This window comes from Oryx dammah, unplaced genomic scaffold, assembly GCF_014754425.2.
Source record: "Oryx dammah isolate SB20612 unplaced genomic scaffold, SCBI_Odam_1.1 HiC_scaffold_11227, whole genome shotgun sequence".
Lineage (NCBI taxonomy): Eukaryota > Metazoa > Chordata > Mammalia > Artiodactyla > Bovidae > Oryx > Oryx dammah.
The window spans coordinates 1,939,310-1,963,096 of NW_024080620.1; the positions used below are offsets into that span (position 1 = coordinate 1,939,310).

The 23,787-nt window shown below is 39.7% G+C and overlaps 1 protein-coding gene across 1 annotated transcript; it reads right to left on the bottom strand.

Moving 5' to 3' along the window:
* Nucleotides 1-2,022: 2,022 nt before the first annotated feature.
* Nucleotides 2,023-23,779, bottom strand: LOC120861094 (tRNA wybutosine-synthesizing protein 3 homolog). The gene is made up of 6 exons (XM_040236756.1): nt 23,503-23,779; nt 19,294-19,374; nt 16,940-17,038; nt 16,651-16,722; nt 14,244-14,377; nt 2,023-2,482 (listed from the first exon to the last, which is right to left on the bottom strand). The coding sequence occupies exons 1-6, from the start codon at nt 23,674-23,676 to the stop codon at nt 2,266-2,268; spliced, it is 777 nt and encodes a 258-aa protein (XP_040092690.1). The 5' UTR covers nt 23,677-23,779; the 3' UTR covers nt 2,023-2,265.
* Nucleotides 23,780-23,787: the final 8 nt, after the last annotated feature.

Sequence of the window (23,787 nt, forward strand, 5' to 3'; positions counted from 1 at the left end):
AAGAGAGAGTTCAGAGCTATGACAGAAAAAAAGGAGTAAATCTGGGCATATATGCAGACAAAACTATAATTTGAAAAGATACAGGCACCCCTATGTTCATAACAGCACTATTTACAAAAGCCAAGACATGGAGACAACCTAAGTGTCCACTGACAGACAAATGGACACAGATTCGGTTTGGTACATATAGACAGTGGAGTATTACTCAGCCATAATGAATGAAATACCATTTGCGGCAACAGGGATGGACCTAGAGGTTTTCACTCTAAGTGAGGTAAAAAAGACAAATACCATGTGATATCACTTATATGCAGAATCTAGATCATGACCCAAATGAACTATCTATGAAACAGAAGCAGTCTCATAGAGACGTAGACTTGTGGTTGCCAAGAGGGGGAGGAGTGGGGGAGGGAAGGACTGGGAGTTAGGATTAACAGAGGGAAACCATTACATTTAGGATGGATACAGCAGAAATTAACACAACATTGTAAATCAGCTATCAGTTCAGTTCAGTTCAGTCGCTCAGTCGTGTCCGACTCTTTGCGACCCCATGAATCGTAGCACCCCAGGCCTCCCTGTCCATCACCATCTCCCGGAGTTCACTCAGACTCACGTCCATGGAGTCCATGATGCCATCCAGCCATCTCATCCTTGGTCGTCCCCTTCTCCTCCTGCCCTCAATCCCTCCCAGCATGAGTCTTTTCCAATGAGTCAACTCTTCTCATGAGGTGTCCAAAGTCCTGGAGCTTCAGCTTTAGCATCATTCCTTTTTCCAAAGAAATCCCAGGGTTGATCTCCTTCAGAAGGGACTGGTTGGATCTCCTTGCAGTCCAAGGGACCTTCAAGAGTCTTCACTTCAGTAAAAATTGAGAAAGAATAATTTAAAAAAAAATAGAAAAGAGGAATAAAGAAAAATCTCACAGTAACTTTGGAGCTTCCTGGATCCCATCCCTGATAAATTTTAGATCATAGCAGATAGTTATCAAGTTGATCAACTTTTAAAATGAGAGTATAAAGTGGTATTTGTCAAAAGGAAAGCATCTGTGACGCAGATCTAAAAATAATTTATATGAAGACTTAAATTATTAAAATAATAGGAAATGCCAAAACCACAACTTAGTGTTGACTACCTCATATAATTTTTATTTGATGTTCTGGTGTTTTTGTCTTTCAATTTATTAGCTCTATGACAAACTAGTAATTTCTTTTTAAATGTATATTTTTATGATTTGATATTCTGAAAATACATTGTGAAATGTCAATTTATAGTGAAAATAAATAGCAAAAAAATATTAAGTGCTTCCACATTTTCATTTCACTTAGATGTCAGCACTCCTTTGGTATAAATATGGAAGGGATTAGAACTCAAACCAAGGCTTCTGATTCTTTGCGGTTTTTCACAGCACATTTGTTTATGGAGATTTCTGTGTCTTAAGTTATCATTTCTGACCGAGGATAGTGAAAAGCTATGCCCATCTTCACAGAGGCTGTGCCAGTGGCAAGCTCCGGTTTATGAGAAATAATGGGGAAGGAGAGTCAAAGTGAAGTTGCTCAGTCCTGTCCGACTCTTCGCGACCCTGTGGACGGTAGCCTACCAGGCTCTTCCCTCCATGGGATTCTCCAGGCAAGAATACTGGAGTGGGTTGCCATTTCCTTCTCCAGGGGATCGTCTCAGCTCAGGGATCGAACCTGGGTCTCCTGCATTGCAGGCAGATGCTTTAACCTCTGAGCCCCCAGGGATTCCCTAATGGGGAAAGAAGGTATAAGTATTTTGTCCTGAACAAAAAAGATATCAGTTGTTTTTTTTTTTTTTTTTATCAGTTGTTTTATTCACAGAGTCTAAAGAGAGGAAAAATCCTGTCCTTGGACTCCAGGAAAATAAGCAGCAAAGTGATCCCCTTGAAAGCTGTTGATTTCAAAGTGAAAACTAAGAAAAATGTTATGATTTTTACTCAAATATTCCTAATGTTAAGGTTCCCTTGGAAGGGTATAATAGTTCTGTTTTGAAGTAGACACTGAAACTTAGAGGCATTAAAAAAAAATCATAATTTTATTTTTGCAATGACTATGTGATTTTAAAAGATAGTACTTAAGAGTAAATATTATACACAGTTGTTTTTAAAAGTTAAGGGTTTCTCTAAAATATAGAGAAAAGTTAAATCTTGCTTTTCTGAAAGTCTGATACACTCAACAAACTCTTATTAAGAGCAGCTTTATAATATCTATTAGAAACATCATTCTACCAAGACATTTTGGAACCAAATCTCAGTAGTCTTCAGGGAAGATAGTAACACTGATTCCTGGATCATCATGGTCATTATTTTCCAGTTCTTTATCATTTTCTTCAGTAACACGTTTGCCACGTGCTTTTGCTGGGTTCCTTTTTTTTTTATGAATATATGATGTATTAACTTTCTCTTTAGGATGTGAGGTTGTAGAAACAGTTTCTTTTTCCAAAGCATGTTGTAGGCAGTGGTACAACCTGTAAAGAAATAAAATACTTCTGTTATGTATCTGTGTGTTCTCAAACAAACTGACTGAAATATTCCTCAAACATAAAATTATATAAATCTGGTATCTCATATTAACCTTAAGATATGAAATAAATCACAGAAATAATATACTTCTTGTTTTCATGATAGCTTATTTATGAAAAGTAATGCATTTTCAGTTCTTTAAGAACAGTCTTGAAAACTGGATTGGAATCACCTCTTGACAACCTCTATCCTGTTTCTATTCCAGATGTAGGAGTCAAACAAAGGTAAAAAAAGGACAGAAATACTTTTCTTTACAAAAAAAAATCGTAACTGTTAACAGAAGTTAATTTTAGAGAATTTGGAAAATATATGAAGTTACAGAGATGACCTCCACATAATTACCTAAAAATAACCACTCTCAATATTTTTATTTTTTTCCAGCTTACTGAATTAATACATCTGTCCATGTATACATATACCTGTCTTTTATACAACTGTAATATTACATACAAAGTTTTACTTTGTTTTTTTCAAATTTAATATTTATTGAAAACACTTTCCACATCACTAAATGAATTACAAAATAATACTTTTAAATGGTAGTATAACATTATGTCACTTAGATTGGCCTTTATTTTCAAGTTTTCCCAATACAAACAATGTTATAAACATTTTGGAAATAATACGATCTGAGTCTTCAGCTATTTAGGATAGATACCTTGAAAGTAATTACATGGTTAAAAGGTATAAGTATTTAAGGCTCTTGATAAATACTGTTTTCCAGAATAGGTATTCAAAAAAATATGCTTCTAACAGCAGAACTTGAGACCACTTCATTCATAGAGTGAATATTACATCAAAAATATGCTTTACTTTGATAGGTGATAGGGTCTCTCGTTATTTTTTTATTTCTTTGAAAGTGAATATATTTTGTTCATTATTTGAATTTTTTACTGTAAATTACTCTTTCCCTTTACTCATTTTTCCAGCGGAGGGTCTGTGTTCCTTTGCGGCAGACAGCGGAAAGCAGCAAGTGGCTGGGTCTGCTCCACGTGCTTCACATCAGTGCTCCACTGGGAAAGCTGAGGTTGCTAATTTCAACCTCACTGAGTCTCGGATTCCTCATTTAGAAAACTAGCTGTTATCCTGTACTTAGCACGGCTGTCAGAGGGCTGGTTATATATGTAAGTACTTAGCACAGACCCTGGCACTGATTAAGTTCTCCAATGTGACTATTCTTACAGAATATAAACTCCGTGACACCAAGGACTCCATTTATCTTGTCACCTGTTCTATTCTTAGCATGGAGTACAGTGCAGCCACACCTGGTTAAAAATATGCCCAGTAAGTGAATAAATAACTACTGAACAAAAAAGGTAAACATCCGAGGTGTTATCCTAGGTCCCAAATAAAATGATCTAAAAGTTAAGAACGCTTCTGGCATTGTTGAGGTCTTATCACGATTTTAATAGTGTCCGACTCTTGGGGACCCTGTAGACTGAAGCACACCTTTTCATCACCAACTCCCAGAGCTTGTTCAAATGCATGTCCATCGAGTCAGTGATGCCTTCCAACCATCTCATACTCTGTTATCCCCTTCTCCTTCTGCCTTCAGTCTTTCCCAGCATTAGGGTCCTTTCCAATGAGTCAGTCCTTCACATCTGGTAGCCAATGTATTGGCGTTTCAGCTTCAGCATCAGTCCTTCCAATGAATATTCAGAACTGATTTCCTTTAGGATGGACTGGTTGGATCTCCTTGCAGTCCAGGGGACTCTTAAGTCTTTCCCAACACAGTTCAAAGGCATCAATTTTTCAGTGCTCAGATTTCTTTATGGTCCAGCTCTCACATCCATACGTGCCTACTAGAAAAACCATAGCTTTGACTGTAAGGACCTTTGTCAACAAAGTAATGTCTCTGCTTTTTAATATGCTGTCTAGGTTGGTCATAGCTTTTCTTCCAAGGAGTTAAGCATCTTTTAATTTCATGGTTGCAGCCATCATCTGCAGTGATTTTGGAGCCCAAGAAAATAAAGTCTGTCACTGTTTACATTGTTTTCCCAACTATTTGCCATGAAGTGACAGGACCAAATGCCATGGTCTTAGTTTCTTCAATGTTGAGTTTTAAGCTGGGTTTTTCACGCTCCTCTTTCACTTTCATCAAGAGGCTCTTTAGTTACTCTTTGCTTTCTGCCAAAACGGTGGTGTCATTCGTATATCTGAAGTTATTGCTATTTCTCCGGGCAAGCTTGATTCCAGCTTGTGCTTCATAAGCCTTGCATAATATACTTTGCATATAAGTTAAATAAACAGGGTGACAATATACAACCTTGATCCTTTCCCAATTTGGAACCAGTCCATTGTACCATGTCCAGTTCTAACTGTTGCTTCTTGACCTGCATACAGATTTCTCAGGGGGCAGGTCAGGTGGCCTAGTATTCCCATCTCTTGAAGGATTTTCCACAGTTTGTTGTGATCCACACAGCCAAAGGGTTTGAGGTAGTCAACAAAGCAGAAGTAGATGATTTTCTGGAACTCTCTTGCTTTTTCAATGATCCAACAAATGTTGGCAATTTGATCTCTGGTTCCTCTACCTTTTCTAAATCCAGCTTGAAGATATGGAAGTTCTTAGTTCATGTCCTATTGAAGCATCGCTTAGAGAATTTTGAGCAGTAGTTTGCTAGTGTGTGAGATGAATGCAATTGTGCGGTAGTTTGAACATTCTTTGGCACTGCCTTTCTTTGGGAATGGAATGAAAAGTGACCTTTTCCAGTCCTGTGGCCACTGCTGAGTTTTCCAAATTTGCTGGCATACTAAGTGTAGCACTTTAATAGCATCAGCATTTAGGACCTGAAACAGGTCCACAGGAATTCCATCACCTCCACTAGCTTTGTTAGTAGTGATACTTCTACAGGCCCTCTTAACTTCACAGTCCAGGATATCTGGCTCTAGGTAAGTGATCACACCATCGTGATTATCTGGGTCATGAAGATCTTTTTTTGTATAGCTCTTCTATGTATTCTTGCCACCTCTTCTTAGTAACTTCTGCTTCTGTTAGGTCTATACCATTTCTGTCCTTTATTGTACCCATCTTTGCATGAAATATTCCCTTGGTATCATTAATTTTCTTGGAGAGATCTCTGGTCTTTCCCATTCTGTTGTTTTCCTCTATTTCTTTGCACTGATCACTGAGGAAGGCTTTCTTATCTCTCCTTGCCATTCTTTGGAACTCTGCATTCAGATGGGTATATCTTTCCTTTTCTCCTTTGCCTTTTGCTTCTCTTCTTTTCTCAGCTATTTGTAAGGCCTCATCAGACAACCATTTTTCCTTGTTGTATTTCTTTTTCTTTGAGATGGTCTTGATCCCTGTCTCCTGTACAATGTCAGGAACCTCCATCCATAGTTCATCAGGCACTCTGTCTATCAGATCTAGTCCCTTCAATCTATTTCTCAGTTTCTCCATCTTTGGCTGCAAATAATACAATCAATCTGATTTCAGTATTGACCATCTGGTGATGTCCATGTGTAGAGTTGTCTATTGTGTGGCTGGAAGAGGCTATGACCAGTGTTCTCTTGGCAAAACTCTGTTAGCCTTTGCCCTCCTTCATTTTGTACTCCAAGGCCAAACTTGCGTGTTACTCCAGGTTATCTCTTGACTTCCTACTTTTGCATTTCAGTCCCCTATGATGAAAAGGACATCTTTTTTTTTGGTGTTAGTTCTAGAAGGTCTTGTAGGTCATCATAGAACCATTCAACTTTAGCTTCTTTGGCATTAGTGGTTGGGGCATAGACTTCGATTACTATGATATTGAACGGTTTGCCTTGGAACCGAACAGAGATCATTCTGTCCTTTTTGAGATTGTATTCAAGTACTGCATTTTGGACTCCTGTTAACTAGGGTGGCTATTCCATTTCTTCTAAGGGATTTTTGCCCATAGTAGTAGATATAATGGTCATCTGAATTAAATTTGCCCATTCCAGTCCATTTAGTTCACTGATTCCTAAAATGTCGAGGTTCACCCTTGCCATCTCCTGTTCAGCCACTTTCAATGTACCTTGATTCACGGACCTAACATTCCATATTCCTATGCAATATTGCTCTTTACAGCATTGGACTTAATTCCATCACCAGTCCCATCCATAACTGGGCATTGTTTTCGCTTTTGCTCCATCTCTTCATTCTTTCTGGAGTTATTTCTCCACTCTTCTTCAGTAGCATATTGAAGAAGGGCACCTACCTGGGGAGTCCATCTTTCAGTGTCATATCTTCTTGCTTTTACATACTGTTCATGGGGTTCTCAAGGCAAGAATATTGAAGAGGTTTGCCATTCCTTTTTCCATCATGCTCTTATATCCTATTATAATGGTAGATTATGACAGGAAGTTTTTGACATCTACAGGATAGATTGCTATCTGAACCAATTATGTTCTTTACTTTAATTCAATAAACAGGCTAAGTTTCACTTGCAAAAGCTCTAAAACTGCCCTAAGAAAACCAAGCTAACCGCCTCTTCCCAAATACTTCACACAATGCTAAGATATACCTAACATGATTATCACATTTCCTATCCATATTTTAAGAACTTACGTAGTCACCACTATACACCTTGATATTCATCACCATTCTTGGCAGATAACTAGGGCTAAATGGTATTTCTAGAATAAATAAATCAATCTCAAAGAGGGAGGTACAGTGAAAGAGAAAACAGAACTTTAAGAATTAGAGCAAAAGGTTTCAAAAAATTTAAACTGATATTTATTTTAGATCCCATAACATGGTCACAACCTTTTCATTTAACATATTCCTTATATCCTTACTTACCTGAAACCTGGTTCCCCACACACACACACTGCCCTGCATTCCTGTCAAGTGGAGAATGCTTTTTCTTTCAGTATCCTGCCCACCAGAGACGTGAACAATAAGGTAAGAATTCACCTGGCTCACCAACACTTTTCCAGACTAAACTCCTTTATTTGCCCCTCAGATTATCTACCAATATTCTTTTCAGTCCTTTACACTCATGAAAACTTCTACACTTGGCCTGATCTTTGTCTCCAGGTCTTGCCATTATCCTGGGTGACTTCAATGATTGGTTTTCTTCTCATTTTCCACACTGCCTATATAGCATGGTTTTTAAAAATGCCTCAGTAGAATGACTCACTTTATGTAAAACAAATCTAAGTATGCTACAAAAGGGTATGAATCACCCTTATCTGATCATAAGAGGCTATTCATGATGTTCAACATTCTCTTCTATCAGTCTCTCCCAAACCCTGCTCTTTAAACTTAGGTAACCAGGTATTTTCTCTGGATTCTACTGTATTCCTCGAAAATTAAAGATAAGATTAAATTCTTCTTTTATGAGCACAGCAAATTAACAGCTGTGTAAAATACCTTGTTGACCACACTAAAAAGGTAATTAAAGAGGAATAGGTGCCTTACTTCTAATCTTCCATTAAACAACCTAAGAATTCAAAGCTATAATCCTTGGGGAACCAAAGAAACAAGTGGTAAAAAGGAAGAAAGACCTTTTCCATGTTGAGAGCCAAGAATACAATTTCAACTACTTTTTTCTTTTTCTTTGTTAAGGGAACTTTTAAAATGTCCTGTGGGAAACTATCTTACTCAATAAGTCAGAAATTTGTTTCTCAATTACATGTTCTCTTCTCATGCTATGACCCTTTATACAGCATTCCAAAGCCCAATTCTCAAAGTATAATTTTCTCAACTTTCAAAGGCAACAAAAAGAGCTGGGAGTATAAAAAGAAATATATGCTCAGGCAACTGTTTTTCTGCTCCTCTCCAAAGAAAAGCAAATGGTCTTCCGTTTTTCTACCTCTGTAGTCAAGAGTATCATGACACAGGGCAACTTGTATATAGTTCTCTTCATGACAGAACTTTTCAGACCAGCTCTGGGAAAACTAATTTTTCTTCAGATCAGTTAGGGGACCATGGACAATAAAAAGCTGGTATTTCTGACTTCTGAAATAGGAACATAAAATTAATGAAATCTTAAGCACAACTTCATATCGTTTTGCATTCGTGCATGTGTGGGCTTGCCTGGTGGCTCAGAGGTTAAAGCATCTGCCTCCAATGAGGGAGGACCCGGGTTCGATCCCTGGAGAAGGAAATGGCAACCCACTCCAGTATTCTTGCCTGGAGAATCCCATGGACTGAGGAGCCTGGTGGGCTGCAGTCCACGGGGTCACAAAGAGTCGGACACGACTGACTGACTTTACTTACTTACTTACTTATGTGTGTAAAGTCGCTTCAGTTGTGTCTGACTCTGTGTAATGCTATGGACTGATCCTCCAGGCAAGAGTACTGGAGTGGGTTGCCCAGGGGTCTTCCCAACCCAGGGACTGAACCGCATCTCCTGTGTTTCATCTTCTGTGGAGTCTTTAACCCTGAGCCACTGGGGAAGCCCTCGCACCCTTTTAGGCTTCTATTACTCACAAATAACAAAAGAAGACTATTCTCATGTATTATGTATTTGGATCTTTAACTGACTTTAAACTCTAGCATTTTTATTAAGAAACATATGTGACAGAACCTGTGCCAAGTGCTAAAAACAAGTGGGAGATGGCCTATACCCTCAGGGAGCTCAGGGCCTGATGGGAGCTGCAGAGCTGTAAAGATAAATTCAATGTGCCACGAAAAAGCTAAGATAAAATAGGAGAACGTGGGGCACTTAGCTCCAAGAAAGATCAAGAAATACTCCTTGGGGGCAAAAACCCCAAAGCCTGGGCTGAATCGCAAGAATGAATGGGAGCAGGCGAGGTGAATTCCTCTCTCTTCTGGCACAGAGAGGAATTCTGAGAGGAAAAACTGAGGGGGAGGGGACACCCAAGGAGAAAATACCAGAAAATGTATGTTTTCCCTTTATATTACTTACTTCTCTGACCATGAGTATATACAGAATTGTGTGCGTTATTTATTTACCAGCTTTATTTCCATTAAAAAAAAATAAGACTTGACTCCGCCTTCTCCTCTGCCCTCATTTCTATCTGCTGCCACGTTAGGATTATGCTCTGCAGGATCATTCCCATTCCCCTTGTTACTTGGAGTCCTGTTACTTCTTACCCAGACTGTGTAGCAAGTCTATTCTGGTAGCCCCATCAGTGAGCCATCTTACACGTCTTCCAGAATAATGACCTTAAGTTTGTGAAGCTGTAAAGCTAGCACTATTTTTCTTTAAAGTAGCACTACTGTTAGAACAAGTCTGTCAAATAAATTCAGCAAGCATTTATTAACCACTGTTCTCCTATCAGACACTCAGAAAATGATAAGAAACTGTACTTGCCTTCGGGGAACTCAATACAATGTATTAACTTTTCAGTTCCTTTATTATTTATGATTAATTCAATAAAGTTATTGGGTTTCTACTCTATAAAGTTTTAGGATAAGAGATATTTAAAGTGTGGGTATGTATGGATATGTGTTTGGTTGGTATCTGTGTGTGGGGGGAGTTAGTCCTATTTAAAAGGTGACCATCTTGTAGTGGGGTAAAAAGACATACATGCAATTAAGTAAGTATAATTCAATATGGTTCATATTTCTCTTTGCACTGAGGCATAAACAGTAATGCTTGTAAATGATAAGACTCTGAACCAAGGAAATTGTAAAAAAGGTTAAGACTAAGATAAGATATTGAGGAAAGGCTGATGGGATATTTGGTTAGATATGTTCAATAGGTTATTATATATGTGGGCCCAGAACTTGGGAGATATTTGGAAGATCTACCCCAGGTGGCGGTAATGGTAAAGGACCCTCCTGCCAGTGCAGGAGACATAAGAGATATGGGTTCAATTCCTGAGTTGGGAAGATTCCCCTGGAGAAGGGCATGGCAACCCACTCTAGTATTCTTGCCTGGAAAATACCTATGGACAGAGGGGCCTGGTGTGCTGCAGTCCATAGCGTCTCACAGAGTCGGACATGACTGAAGCGACTTAGCAACCAGTGTCTGGGGAAGCTAAAGCAATGGGCCGTGGGAGGAATCCTGGAGAACACAAGTATTTAACCAGTAGATAGAATAACAAGAGAAACCCAGAAGGAAGCTAAGAAAAAGCACCAGAAGGAAAGTAGCAAAGTCATGTCACACAAATGCTTACTAACAGGTATAAGGAAAATGCTCAGTGTCATTAATCATCAAGGAAATGCAAATCAAAATCATAATGAGATATCACCTCATACCTGTAAGGATGGCACTTAACAAAAGACAAGTGTTGGCAGGGATGTTGAGGAAAGGATGCCAATGAGCTGAATAATGGCTAAAATTGTGAATTTTCTGTTAGGTATATTTTACCATAAAAAAGTAAAAAACAAAACACCAACCATTAGAAATATTTACTTTTTTGCTCTAATTTGCTTAATTTTTATCAATATTATATGCCAATATACTGGGACTTTTTATTCTACATTTTATTTAACATTTATTTTCTTATTACACAGTTGGTGAGAAGAGGAACATGGCTAATTTCATCCAATCTCAGTCAATCTTGATCTCTTATTAACAGCTACAAAGATAGCCCTTCTCTTGTAATTGGTAAATAAACCTCCAAACTTCCCATGTTTCACCTGGAAATCATTATAGATGAAATTATCTTCCTCTTCCCATGAAGAAGTGGGCTTGGGAATTGTTTTTTACGAAAGAGACCTCTTGCTATTAAAATAATATCTTAACTTTTGATTATCACATTTCAAGAATATTTCTTGTTGCTAGAATGCTACTCAGGATTTTGACTTTTAAAACTTCTCTTATTACAGCTGTTTGAATTGTGAAACTTTGGTCCCATGACAAACCAATTTTATACTCAACATCTGATTGCAGAACTCATCACCTCCAGTGTTTAATTTTTCTCTTTTCTACATCAGAAGAGTAGCTCTTTTTCTGCATTTGGTTGAATATACAGCTGTTCCCCAAGGAGCTCCCTAATTTGTTCACTCTTTCTGAATTCACATGTAATCTTCTAATCAGTATCTTAAGACACTTTTTACCCTTCTTTAATTTTTCACTGATTTTATATGATGAGCATGACTCTCTTGATAGCAGCATGCACACTATAATCTCAAAACATATTTTTGAGTCAATGGATTTAAAGCATAATTTGATTTTATAGTTGGTGAACGTGGCTCAATTAACTTCACCAGGTGTATAGTTAGTTGATCTTGGGCTATATTTATAATCTTGTTGAAATTCAAGTAAGAAAACAGAGAAACTGATTTCCTACATCCTACTTTTTCACCAATAGTCTCATGGTTAGAATACTAACAAATGTAGCCAACTTTTGGGATGGTACCAATAAATACTGCAGCCTGGCATGCTGTAGTCCATGGGGTTGCTAAGACATGACTTAGCGACTGAAAAACCACCCATAAATACCTATGTACAGTTCAAACTCTGTAGCCTGGTGGAATGGAGACGGCAAGGGCAACCCACTCCAGTACTTTCGCCTGGAAAATCCCATGGACGGAGGAGCCTAGTAGGCTGTAGTCCATGAGGTCGCTAAGAGTTGGACATGACTAAGCGACTTCACTTTCACTTTTCCTTTCATGCATTGGAGAAGGAAATGGCAACCCACTGTACTTGCCTGGAGAATCCCAGGGACGGGGGAGCCTGTTGGGCTGCCATCTATGGGGTTGCACAGAGTCGGACACAACTGAAGTGACTTAGCAGCTGCAGCAGCCTGGTGGAATGGCTGGGTAACTTCAGTTACTTTCTTGAAATCACTTTATTTAGAACATCTGCTCAAAGTACCTTATGATCAGGAAAACTCTTAGGCTTTTTCAACCAGGTTTCCACTAAAAAATTAAGCCCTAATGCCCACAGACAGCCACTATTTTATGTCATGAATTAATTAACTTATCTCCAATGTATCTTGGCTGGTATAATTTATATGGCACTGCTGGGAGAACTGAGAAATAGTCACCTGTATAATTTTGTTAATTTTATGGTTCAAATAAGGAGCTCTGGATGAAAAAGCTGGATGGTGATACTGAGGTAATTACAGGCTTATTCTCTGTATGAGTCAGTGAAGAAGGAGAAAGGCTATCCTAAGAATCATGACATGACACAGATGGGGCCTGTCATTTGATATATGCTGTCTAATATATGCTAAAATTGTTAAGACAGATACAAGAAAACTGAAGCCAAAAGAGTTACGTTGTGGTGGGTGCAGGATTTGAACTCAGTTCTGCCTCTGGAACCCAATTCTACCTCTTTCCATCATGCCACTCTGCTGCCAGAGTGGCTTCTGGCTTTAGCTGTTTAGTAAAAACTTCTAGGTATTAAAGAATTTTAAGGTATTAAAGAATGTTAAGCAGACGAGTTAAGCAAGAGGATTCCTTTTCACTTTACAGACAGGATTCTGATGGTGTTACAGAGAATGGCTTAGCAGAGAGACACCCTGGAAACATTCTACTCTTAGATCAATGGTCCTGAATGAAGAATGTGGCAGGAAGGATGGCGAGAGAAGTGTGAGTCAGGAGTGATTTCGGCAGTGACTGACTGGGTGTGAGGTGACCAAAGGGGTGCTGCTGCTGCTGCTGCTGCTAAGTCGCTTCAGTCGTGTCCGACTCTGCGACCCCATAGACGGCAGCCCACCAGGCTCCCCCGTCCCTGGGGTTCTCCAGGCAAGAACACTGGAGTGGGTTGCCATTTCCTTCTCCAATGCATGAAGGTAAAAAGTGAAAGTGAAGTCGCTCAGTCGTGTCTGACTCTTAGCGACCCCATGGATTGCAGCCTCCCAGGCTCCTCCGTCCATGGGATTTTCCAGGCAAGAGTACTGGAGTGGGGTGCCATTGCTTTCTCCAGACCAAAGGGGTGGGGAGAAAGCCAAAAGGAAATAATGAATGACAACAAGATGATTTCTTCAATAACTCAGAAATACACATCTTACTGATGGTAGCTTAGTGGCATTTATCTTTATATATAAAAAGCAGCATAATAGTCACTTCTTTATATCAAAAATTATACTCTGAGGAAAAAGTTGAAAAAGAGTAATGTAAAATTAATCAAGCAGAAACAAGAGAAATATAAAGATGTGCACGGACAGTCATAATCCTTCTGACTGGGGCAGTTATGCCAATTCAAATCTAATTCATGACAAGAGCTGGGTTCTGATCTAGCCAGAGGTATAAAATATTTATCAGATTAAAATTAACCAGGCTGTTCTCCTCAAAAGGAGATTTTAAGTAATCTTCAGTAGGTCCCATCCCAGGGGCAGAGTGTACCGTGTCCCTGGCTGCCTTCGGCTGGATCAGTTATGTCCCTGTGGCTGCCTCGCTCTCACCTGAGTGACTGTTTCTCCTTAATGCCTGGTGCTGGCAGCTGCATGTCCCACTGTCCTGCCTGGAGCTTCCTCCCCTTTATGCTCCATGTAGTACCCACTGCAGTTTGGCCTTTATGCGTACTATGTGCTAAGTCTCTTCAGTTGTGTCCGACTCTGGGCAACCCTGTGGCCAGTATCCCACGAGGTTCCTCTGTCCATGGGGTTTCCCAGGCAAGAATACTGGAGCGGGTTGCCATTTCCTTCTCGAGGGATCTTCCCAACCCAGGGCTCGAACTCCCATCTCATGTCTCCTGCACTGGCAGGCAGGTTTCTTACCACTGGCCTACTCGCATCAATTATTTTCATTATCTTTATTATTCATGATAAGGCTACAAATATAAAAGCAGCTGGGAGTATAAACTGGAGATGATGTGCATTAATATTTTCAAAGAAGACCTAGGTATATAAGACTAACATGGAAATATATCATTAACATACCTTTCAATTCTCTTCTTGTTTTCTTCCATTTTTTGATTTGCTATCTTTAGTAGGAAGTTGATATATTCCTCTGTCACCATCAGTTTTTCTTGATGGCTTAATGGAACTTCTAAGCCATGGGTGCTCCGGACAGCCTACAAGAAACAATTTAGATTGGATGACTTATGTACTAGAGACACTGAAGATAACTAAAGAATAGTCCTCTCAGGGCTGTGTTTATATATAGTTTAGCTCCATTAGAGAGCTTCCCTGGTGGCTCAGTGGGTAAAGCGTCTGCCTACAATGCGATCCCTGGGTCGGGAAGATCCCCTGGAGAAGGAAATGGCACCCCACTCCAATACTCTTGCCTGGAAAATCCCATGGACTGAGAAGCCTGGTAGGCTACAGTCCATGGGGTCGCAAAGAGTGGGACACGACTGAGTGACTTTCCTTTCCTTTCCTTTAGCTCCATTTCAGCACTTAGGTTTGCACTTTGATACAATTTAGTCAAATACAGTTGAATCAAAGGAGAGTAAATAGATTTTCCCATCATATAAAGTCATTTGCGAAGAAAATCGTTTTATACATTGTCTTTCAGAGAAGCAGATATTATCAAAGAGTCCAACAGACTTAATAGTATCAATTTCATTAAATCTAAGGAAGTTTTAATACACTATTTAAAGAAACAAAATAAATGAAACCTCAACAGAAGTTTTAAGGGAAAATCAAAATGGCTTGGATGCTGAAGGCTCTCTTAGCAATGCTTGTGCAGGGCGGTTACAAGATAAAGCAGGCCTGTTCCACCACACAAAGTGGCTGCTTTCTTGATGCTTTAGGGTTGCCAATCTTAGTAACCCCATTGAGGAAACAGTCAGCATGTTCCCAGTAAATCCAAACACTGGATATAGGTTAAGAAACAACAGAAACTCCTATGAGGCAGAAAAATTCATTCAACGAGCCTTTACTGAGTGTCTGCAATTTTGCAGGCCCCACGGAAGGTATGAAGATACAGGATGAATACACACGGTCCCCATCTAAAAGAGAGCTAACACGTCTGAATGAAATACCAAGTGAACAAAGAATCACAATCCAACACGGTACCAAGAAGAAACACATAAATGCGCGTGTGCATGCATGCATGCACACACACACAAACACAAAATACTAAGGAAAAGTATTCAATAGAAGAAGAGCAACTGAGACAGGTGGTGGTTTTATGGGATTTTAAAGCATACGTATAATTTCACCAGATGTAACAATGGGAGAAGGGGAGCATTCAGCCAGAGAAAGAACTTTTCTATAGTGACAGCACATGAAAAGCATAATACGTTTGGGAAACGACCAACAGCATTTTCTCTGGCTGGAGTGGAAGCATGCTAGTGGAATGTGAGCATACATAAGGTAGATGCAAAACAGTTCATTTATGTAAGATCTTGAAAGTCAGAGAAAATACCAGGTGACCTTGACTTCTTCAAAACCGGCATTCTGACACTACTGGCTAGAGGGACTGAAGGAAAAGATGGGGAGGATGAAGGCGAGGCAGGAGACTGCTGTAAAGACAGAGGTGAGAGATGAAGAGGGCTTAAGTAGGGGCAGTGGAAGAGGGCTGCGAGAGGTGGAGTCCGGAGTGAGGACTTAGAGGTAGATGTGACAGATTTGTCACTAATTTAATATAGAAGACAAAGGAGAGAAAGGTGGAAGAGTGGTTGTTTTTGCTCGGGCCACCAGACGTACATAGTGGGGAGTGAGATGGGGACTCAAATCAGTACCATGAGCTTTGCTTTTCTATTTAGTCATGCACCCTTATGGCAGAAAGTGAAGAGGAACTAAAAAGCCTCTTGATGAAAGTGAAACAGAGAGAAAAAGTTGGCTTAAGGCTCAACATTCAGAAAATGAAGATCATGGCATCCGCTCCCATCACTTCATGGGAAATAGATGGGGAAACAGTGGAAACAGTGTCAGACTTTATTTCTGGGGGCTCCAAAATCACTGCAGATGGTGATTGCAGCCATGAAATTAAAAGACACTTACTCCTTGGAAGAAAAGTTATGAAGGATGCCATGATCTTCGTTTTCTGAATGTTGAGCTTTAAGCCAACTTTTTCACTCTCCTCTTTCACTTTCATCAAGACGCTATTTAGTTCCTCTTCACTTTCTGCCATAAGGGTGGTGTCATCTGCATATCTGAGGTTATTGATATTTCTCCCGGCAATCTTGATTCCAGCTTGTGTTTCTTCCAGTCCAGCGTTTCTCATGATGTACTCTGCCTCAAATGTAAAGCTAAGAACTCTGGACTTTGCCCTGTACAGAAAAGTCAGTCACTGAAGGTTTCTGAACAAGGAATGGCAGGAAGATTTGAGTAGAAGGTTATTTGATAATCTGGATTACTTCATGATCAAAGAATTGCTTTTCACCAAAAGGTACCTTACCAGCATAATCTTTCCTCTCTTTCCCACAGTTATGCCAGAGTTCCTGAAGCCAGAATCTATTGCCACTGAATGCTGTAAGAAAATAAGTTTGTTAAATTCTGATCATCTGGCTAACCAGATAAACACTTTAGCTCTACAAACTGCTGAAACATATATAACCTCAAATCTATAATCAGATAAAACATTAGTTGATTAAACTAACATTGTATTAACTGTGGTAGAAGATTTAAAGTTCAAAACTACATCTACTCATATACCTATAAATTCAAGTATAATCACAAAATTTTACCAGAATCTGTGCATCCTCCAACTGTCGACACTGCACATGAAGAACAAGTGGCTCAAATTTCAAAACGGCATCGCCCTTCGCTTTCTTCAGGGCCACAATCTAAATATACGGAAAACATTAGGATTAGACACAAATACATGATCTTATTCCTTGGTGACCCTTTATCTTATGTACCTTCAATATTTCCAGGGAACTTTCAGACTCATTCTGCATCGTTCTTCCACAGTAACTCTTCACTCTGCTTTCTTGAATCTCTTTCTCCAAAACTCATTAATCTGCTTATTCTTTTAGGAGACTTGATTTCTAATCCTCTCATAAACCATCTGTGGCATTCTTTCAAACCATACCTCAAACGAGTAAACTATTACTTTATATTTTTAATAAAGGAATATGGAATGTAAAGACTGTACTAGATCTGTCTAAATGCTTTGTTGTTAGATTGAAGATTGAGACACATGTATTATTATGCTTCAGCTAGAATCTGTTATGTGAACGGAGAACTTCCAGATGTTCAAGCTGGATTTAGAGAAGGCAGAGGAATCAGAGATTAAATTGCCAACATCTGCTGGATCACAGAAAATGCAAGGGAATTCCAGAAAAACATCTATTTCTGCCTCATTAACTATGCTAAACCCTTTGACTGTGTGGATCACAACAAACTGTGGAAAATTCTTAGAGATGGGAATACCAGACCACCTAACCTGCCTCCTGAGAAATCTGTATGCAGGTCAAGAAGCAATAGTCACAACTGAACATGGAACAACAGACTGGTTCAAAATTGGGAAAGGAGTACGTCAAGGCTGTATATTGTCACCATGTTTATTTAACTTATATGCAGAGTACATCATGAGAAATGCTCGGCTGGATGAATCACAAGCTGGAATCAAGACTGCTGGGAGAAATAACAACAAGCTCAGATATACAGATGATACACCACCCTTATGGCAGAAAGCGAAGAGGAACTAAAAAGCCTCTTGATGAAGGTGAAAGAGGAGAGTGAAAAAGCTGGCTTAAAACGCAACATTCAAAAAACAAAGATCATGGCATCTGGTCCCATCACTTCAGGGCATATAGATGGGGAAAAATATAAACAGTGTAAGACTTTATTTTCTTGGGCTCTAAAATCACTGTGAACGATGAATGCAGCCATGAAATTAAAAGACGCTTGCTCCTTGGAGGAAAAGTTATGACCAACATAGACACCATATTAAAAAGCAGAGATATTACTTTGCCTACAAAGGTCTGTCTAGTCAAAGCTATGCTTTTTCCAGTAGTCATATATGGATGCAAGAGCTGGACGATAAAGAAAACTGAGCTCCAAAGAATTGATGCTTCTGAATTGTGGTGTTGGAGAAGACTCTTGAGAGTCTCTTGGACTGCAAGGAGATCCAACCAGTCCATCCTAAAGGAAATCAGTTTTGAATATTCATTGGAAGAACTGATGCTGAAGCTGAAACTCCAATACTTTGGCCACCTGATGGGAGGATCTGACTCATGGAAAAGACTCTGATGCTAGAAAGATTGAAGGCAGGAGAAAGGGATGACAGATGGTTGGGTTGGATGGCATCACCGACTCAATGGACATGAGTTTCAGCAAGCTCTGGGAGATGGTGAAGGACAGGGAAGCCTGGTGTGTTGCAGTCCATGGGGTCACAAAGAGTCGCATGTGACTCAGTGACTGAACAGCAACAGAATCTGGACGAGGCAGGTGTTACCTCTGTCTGCCTAACCTACCTGCACCATTCTCCCTCCTTCACATCATTTGACTCTGGTGCGACTGTCAGTTGTGACCCTGTCGCTCATTGCTCCCACTATATAATATCAAACAAGTGCCTGGGTCTAATCAAGGAGATCATTCTATTCTACTGCCAAAGATAACTCATCTTGGCAGAGAATGCCTCACCAGGCAGGATGACTCAGAGTCCTTTGGAAATAATGTATGGATCTTAAAAGTGAATCTTTTTCTGCTGGGGTTGCTGGCAGCTATCTTTCCTGCCACAAAGATTATCTGCAGCAGAAGAGAAGGGCAAACATACAGAGAGAACCAGTACCCAGAGGGGACTGAGTGAGTACTCTGAAGACAACATTTAGGCACCTGAGCCAGTAATGTAAAACGCCCGACTGATATGAATTTATATGAACTCACCTAAACATTTTAATTTAGGGAACTAAATAATCCAGCATAGACAGTAGTCTCCCACAACTAAAAAAGTAGCCATTGTAATGAATGCTCTTTGGCCCTTGTAATCTGCAGTCATTAAAATTGTGCACATAAATTGAATTTTCTATTCTTTTCATATATATTTAAAGTGACTGTGAATTATTTATTTCTAAATTTATATATAAAAACTTACCACATCATCTTTCACACAGGCTTTGTGTGTAACCAGTAGCCAGCAACAGTTTTGTTTCTGAACCTCAGAACCATTTACACTCTAAAATGAAAAAATAACATAATTTAAGTTAGTCACATAATATGTATAAAATAAGAAGTACAAGGTGTAGCATATTTAGTGCTTGTGCTATTCTTAGTTACTCAGTCGTGTCCAACTCTTAGGTGACCCCAGGCTTCTCTGTCCGTGGGGATTCTCCGGGCAAGAATACTAGTGTAGGTTGCCATGCTGTCCTCCAGGAGATCTTCCCAACCCAGAGATCCAATCCAGGTCTCCCACACTGCAGGAGGATTCTTTTCCATCTGAGCCATCAGGGAAGCCCATTTTAGGCTTTCTCCTAAGAATTAAGAATTCCAAGTGGTGGTTTTAAGTATAACTAAGAACAATTGAATAGGCTTTTGGGTAAAATTAAACATAAAACAAAAATGAAATTATTTGAGATAGAAAGAAAGTAATTTGTTTATTAAGATAAAAATACTTAATAAATATTTTCTGAAATACGGTCATGTTTTTGTTAGAAGAAAAGGTATTATTACAAGGGGTTATATACTAGTAGCCCCTAAGTTGTACTCTAGCTGTTTTATATGATTAGCAGAACATTAAAAATATTTTTAAAAATTCCTTTTGTAAGAAAGCACTGTTCCAGTCCCACACAGGAGCTACCACTTTTTACTGATGCCTGATCTGTTCATACCTTTCTATGTCCCTAGTCACTAGAGGCATAAATTTGTGACCTCTGGATTAGACTTTATATGTAGCACCGAAGAGCAGAGCTAGGACTGAAAGTTCAGAATTTCGAGAAGGTAAATATTTTACCAATATTCTTTGCTTATTAACTGTAAAAATGTTTATTTGTCAAGTTCTATTAGGTATTTTGTATATAAACAGAAGAAAAGCTATGACAAACCTAGACAGCATATTAAAAAGCAGAGACACTATTTTGCCAACAAAGGTCCGCATAGTCAAAGCTATGATTATTCCAGTAGTCATGTATGGACATGAGAGTTGGACCATAAAGAAGGCTGAGTGCCAAAGAACTATGCTTTCTAGCTTGGTTTTGGAGAAGACTCTTGAGAATCCCTTGAACAGGAAGGATATCAAATCAGTCAATCCTAAAGGCAGTCAGTCCTAAATATTCATTGGAAGGGATGATGCTGAAACTGAAGCTCCAATACTTTGGCCACCTAATGTAAAGAACTGACTCATTACAATAGATCCTGATGCTGGGAAACATTGAAGGCAAAAAGAGAAGAGGGCAGCAGACGATGAGATGGTAAGATAGCATTACTGACTCAATGGACCTGAGTTTGAGCAAGCTCTGGGAGATGGTGAAGCCTGGCTTACCGCAGTCCCTGGGGTCACAGAGTCTGACTTGACTGAGCGACTGAACAACAGCAATACATATAAAGAGATCCTATCCTCAAGGACAACTGAGAAAGGATACAGGAAACCACATGCACTTTCTATGCAGTAAACATGGTTTATATATAAACTGTAAATTTTTCCAACTAACTTATTGAAATAATTCCAACAAATTGGAAGTGCTAGGACTAAAAATATCCAAAATTTATAGTTTTGAGTCTAAACTATAATAGATTTTCCCCTACTATACAGAGGGGATTTCATCAATCTTGGCCCCCAGTGTTTATGTGGGTATGTTTCCTAAAACTGTACAAATGTTAATATTGGGCTTCCCTGGTGACTCAGACAGTAAAGAATTCACCTGCAATGCAGGAGACCCAGGTCAGATCCAAATATGGTATTATAACGAAATTGCTTTTCATTTGCTACTGTTCAACTCAGTCATCTTCTTATGCTTAATCCTTACTAGTCACTTGTGTTATTTCATTTTCTTCTTCTTTTTTTTTTTTTTTCATTTGTCTTGGTTTATCAATGTCTTTGTTACTGGTTTCTAAGAGCTCATTTATTACTAAGATTAACCATTTGTCAGGCAATGAAAATGAAATACCGTATTTTACTGTCAATTTACAATGATGTTTTATATTTTGGTTGTGTATTAAAATATAGTCATGCTGTGTTTCATGAAAATAAATCAATCACCATACTTCCACAAGGTGACTTTTATACATTAGGTACACAGGAGACTTTGCCATCTGGCTTTAGAACAGAGAAGAGTTGTGCTTCTTCAAATAACTGATCTGTTTTCATTGAATGACCTCAGTCAGGGACTGATGTTTCTGATCTAATGCTGGCTACCCTAAATCTTACAACCAAATGTGTGACCCACCTCTAGCAAATTAACAGTCTCGTGGTATATTTTAAGAACTAATGCCATTTCTGCTTCATCTTATCTATACTCCTTTTATCCAGATTTTCTCACTTTTTATTCTCCTTCTTGTATTGCCTACTTGTAAGCTGATCCAAACTCTTCCAGAAATAAGGCAAAGTGGAAATAAATACAAGGTATAAGGTAATACATAAAATGAAAAGATGTTCAGGAAAAAGTCCTAAAGATCGTTCAGAAGAAGTAGTCATTGCTTCCAAGTGGATGTGTGTGTTTGTGCTCAGGTAGGAAAGGGGAGTTTGGGGAGGTATGTCTCAGATATGCAAAGATGGGGGTAAACATTTCAGGAAAAATAAAGATGAACAAAGGCAGATAAATGTAAGAGGAAAAAGAAAATAGTTCAGTTTCAGTGACCAGATTAAGATGAAGAGTCAGAGGGGAAAAACAGCTGAAAAGTGTATTAGAGTATCTCACCAGGGCTTCCTGATGGCTCCGACGGTAAAGAATCCACCTGCGGTGCAGGAGACCTGGGTTCCATCCCTGGGTTGGGAAGATCCCCTGGAGGAGGGCATGGCAACCTACTCCAGTATTCTTGCCTGGAGGATCCCCATGGACAGAGAAGCCTGGCCGAGCTACAGTTCATGAGGTTGCAAAGAGTTGGACACGACTGAGTGACTAAGCACAACAAAGCACAAAGTATTTCAGCATAGATGAGTGACATACACAAACTGTGCTTTATAAAGGGGAATCTGTTACCAGCGTGTAACATGGTTTGGGGTAGGGAGACTGGTAATTCAGTGACCTGTTAGGAAATCACTGCATAAATTCAGGTAAGACAGGGCAGGAGAAATGAGGGAAGAGAGAGAGAGCAAGCAAGCAATGGAAGCAAGATAAGAATGAATAGACCCTGCTAACTTGGGAGGCATTCACATGACCTGTCAGTGAGAGATCTAAAGAATGAGTTTACAAGCATGATGTCTTGCAAGCTCTGAATTCAATCTTAATGTTAAAGTGAACACACAGCTAACTTTTATAGTGCACTTAATATGCCAGGCAGGGTGCTAAAGTTTTAAAATTGTGTCCAACTCTTTGCGACCCCGCGAACTATACAGTCCATGGAATTCTCCAGGCCAGAATACTGGAGTGGGTAGCCTTTCCCTTCTCTAGGGCATCTTCCCAACCCAGGGATCGAACCCAGGTCTCCCGCACGGCAGGCGGATTCTCTACTAGCTGAGACACAAGGGCTTCCCTCGTGGCTTCCTTTTTTGAAGCAACGTAATCACTGACTCGATGGACCTGAGTCTGAGTGAACTGCGGGAGTTGGTGATGGACAGGGAGGCCTGGCGTGCTGCGATTCATGGGGTCGCAGAGTCGGACACGACTGAGCTACTGAACTGAACTGAACTGAAAAGTTACCAGAGTTGTAATAATGGAGTGGGCCACTAGGAGGCAGTGAACTCCTTAACCATAGCGAGCAGCAATCAACTGGTTAACAATGGTTTGGTAGAGCGGCCGACCAGAAAGGAGCAGCCTCGCCAGCCTAGAAAATCTTTAAATCTCCTTAGTATTGAAAAAATAAAATTCCCTTAGTGTTTTTTTTTTAAGTCTCTAACCCTTGCAACTCAACATCATTCCCAGGCTAGCAGTTTCAGCATTATTTGGGGGCTTGTAAGAAATGCAGATTAAGCCCTAGCCTTGATGTATAGAATCAGAGTATGTATTTTGAAAATTCTCCCATGTAATTAATAAACACATTAAAATTTTAGACACATCGGTTTAAATAACGCTGTCAGTTTAAAGAGACCGAGATCACCGAGCAGAAGGACAAATAGGCAAGCTGGGTTGGGGTGTTACATCGGGCGGGTGTAGGAGTTCCCGTCGTGCTCACTACAGGGCAGGACTGGAAGGGCACAAGGGGTCCTCACCCCGTCTAGGAGGATGATTCGGCCAGCGCAGGAACTGGTGGTGAAAAACTGTTCTTGCCCATTTAGGAGCTGCACAATCTCTAACACGTCCTCGTCCACACTGCCCTTCCGGCTGAGGTCCGCTTTGCCCAGACACTGCGCCTTCCATCTCTTGAACTCTGCGCTGAGATCCATGCGACGAAGGAGTTAGGGTCTGGACTTTTCACGTTAGCCTTGTTTTCCCTGGAGGCAGCCATATTGAAGTCAATGGTGGCCGGGAAGGTCCAAACTCCTTCCTGGGACCCG

Coding starts and splice junctions, on each gene's coding strand:
- LOC120861094 (XM_040236756.1), bottom strand. CDS start 23,676: ATGGATCTCAGCGCAGAGTTCAAGAGATGGAAGGCGCAGTGTCTGGGC. Junction 17,039..19,293: donor CCTGTGTGAAAGATGATGTG/GTAAGTTTTTAT, acceptor CCGTATATTTAG/ATTGTGGCCCTGAAGAAAGC. Junction 16,723..16,939: donor TGGAGGATGCACAGATTCTG/GTAAAATTTTGT, acceptor ATTTTCTTACAG/CATTCAGTGGCAATAGATTC.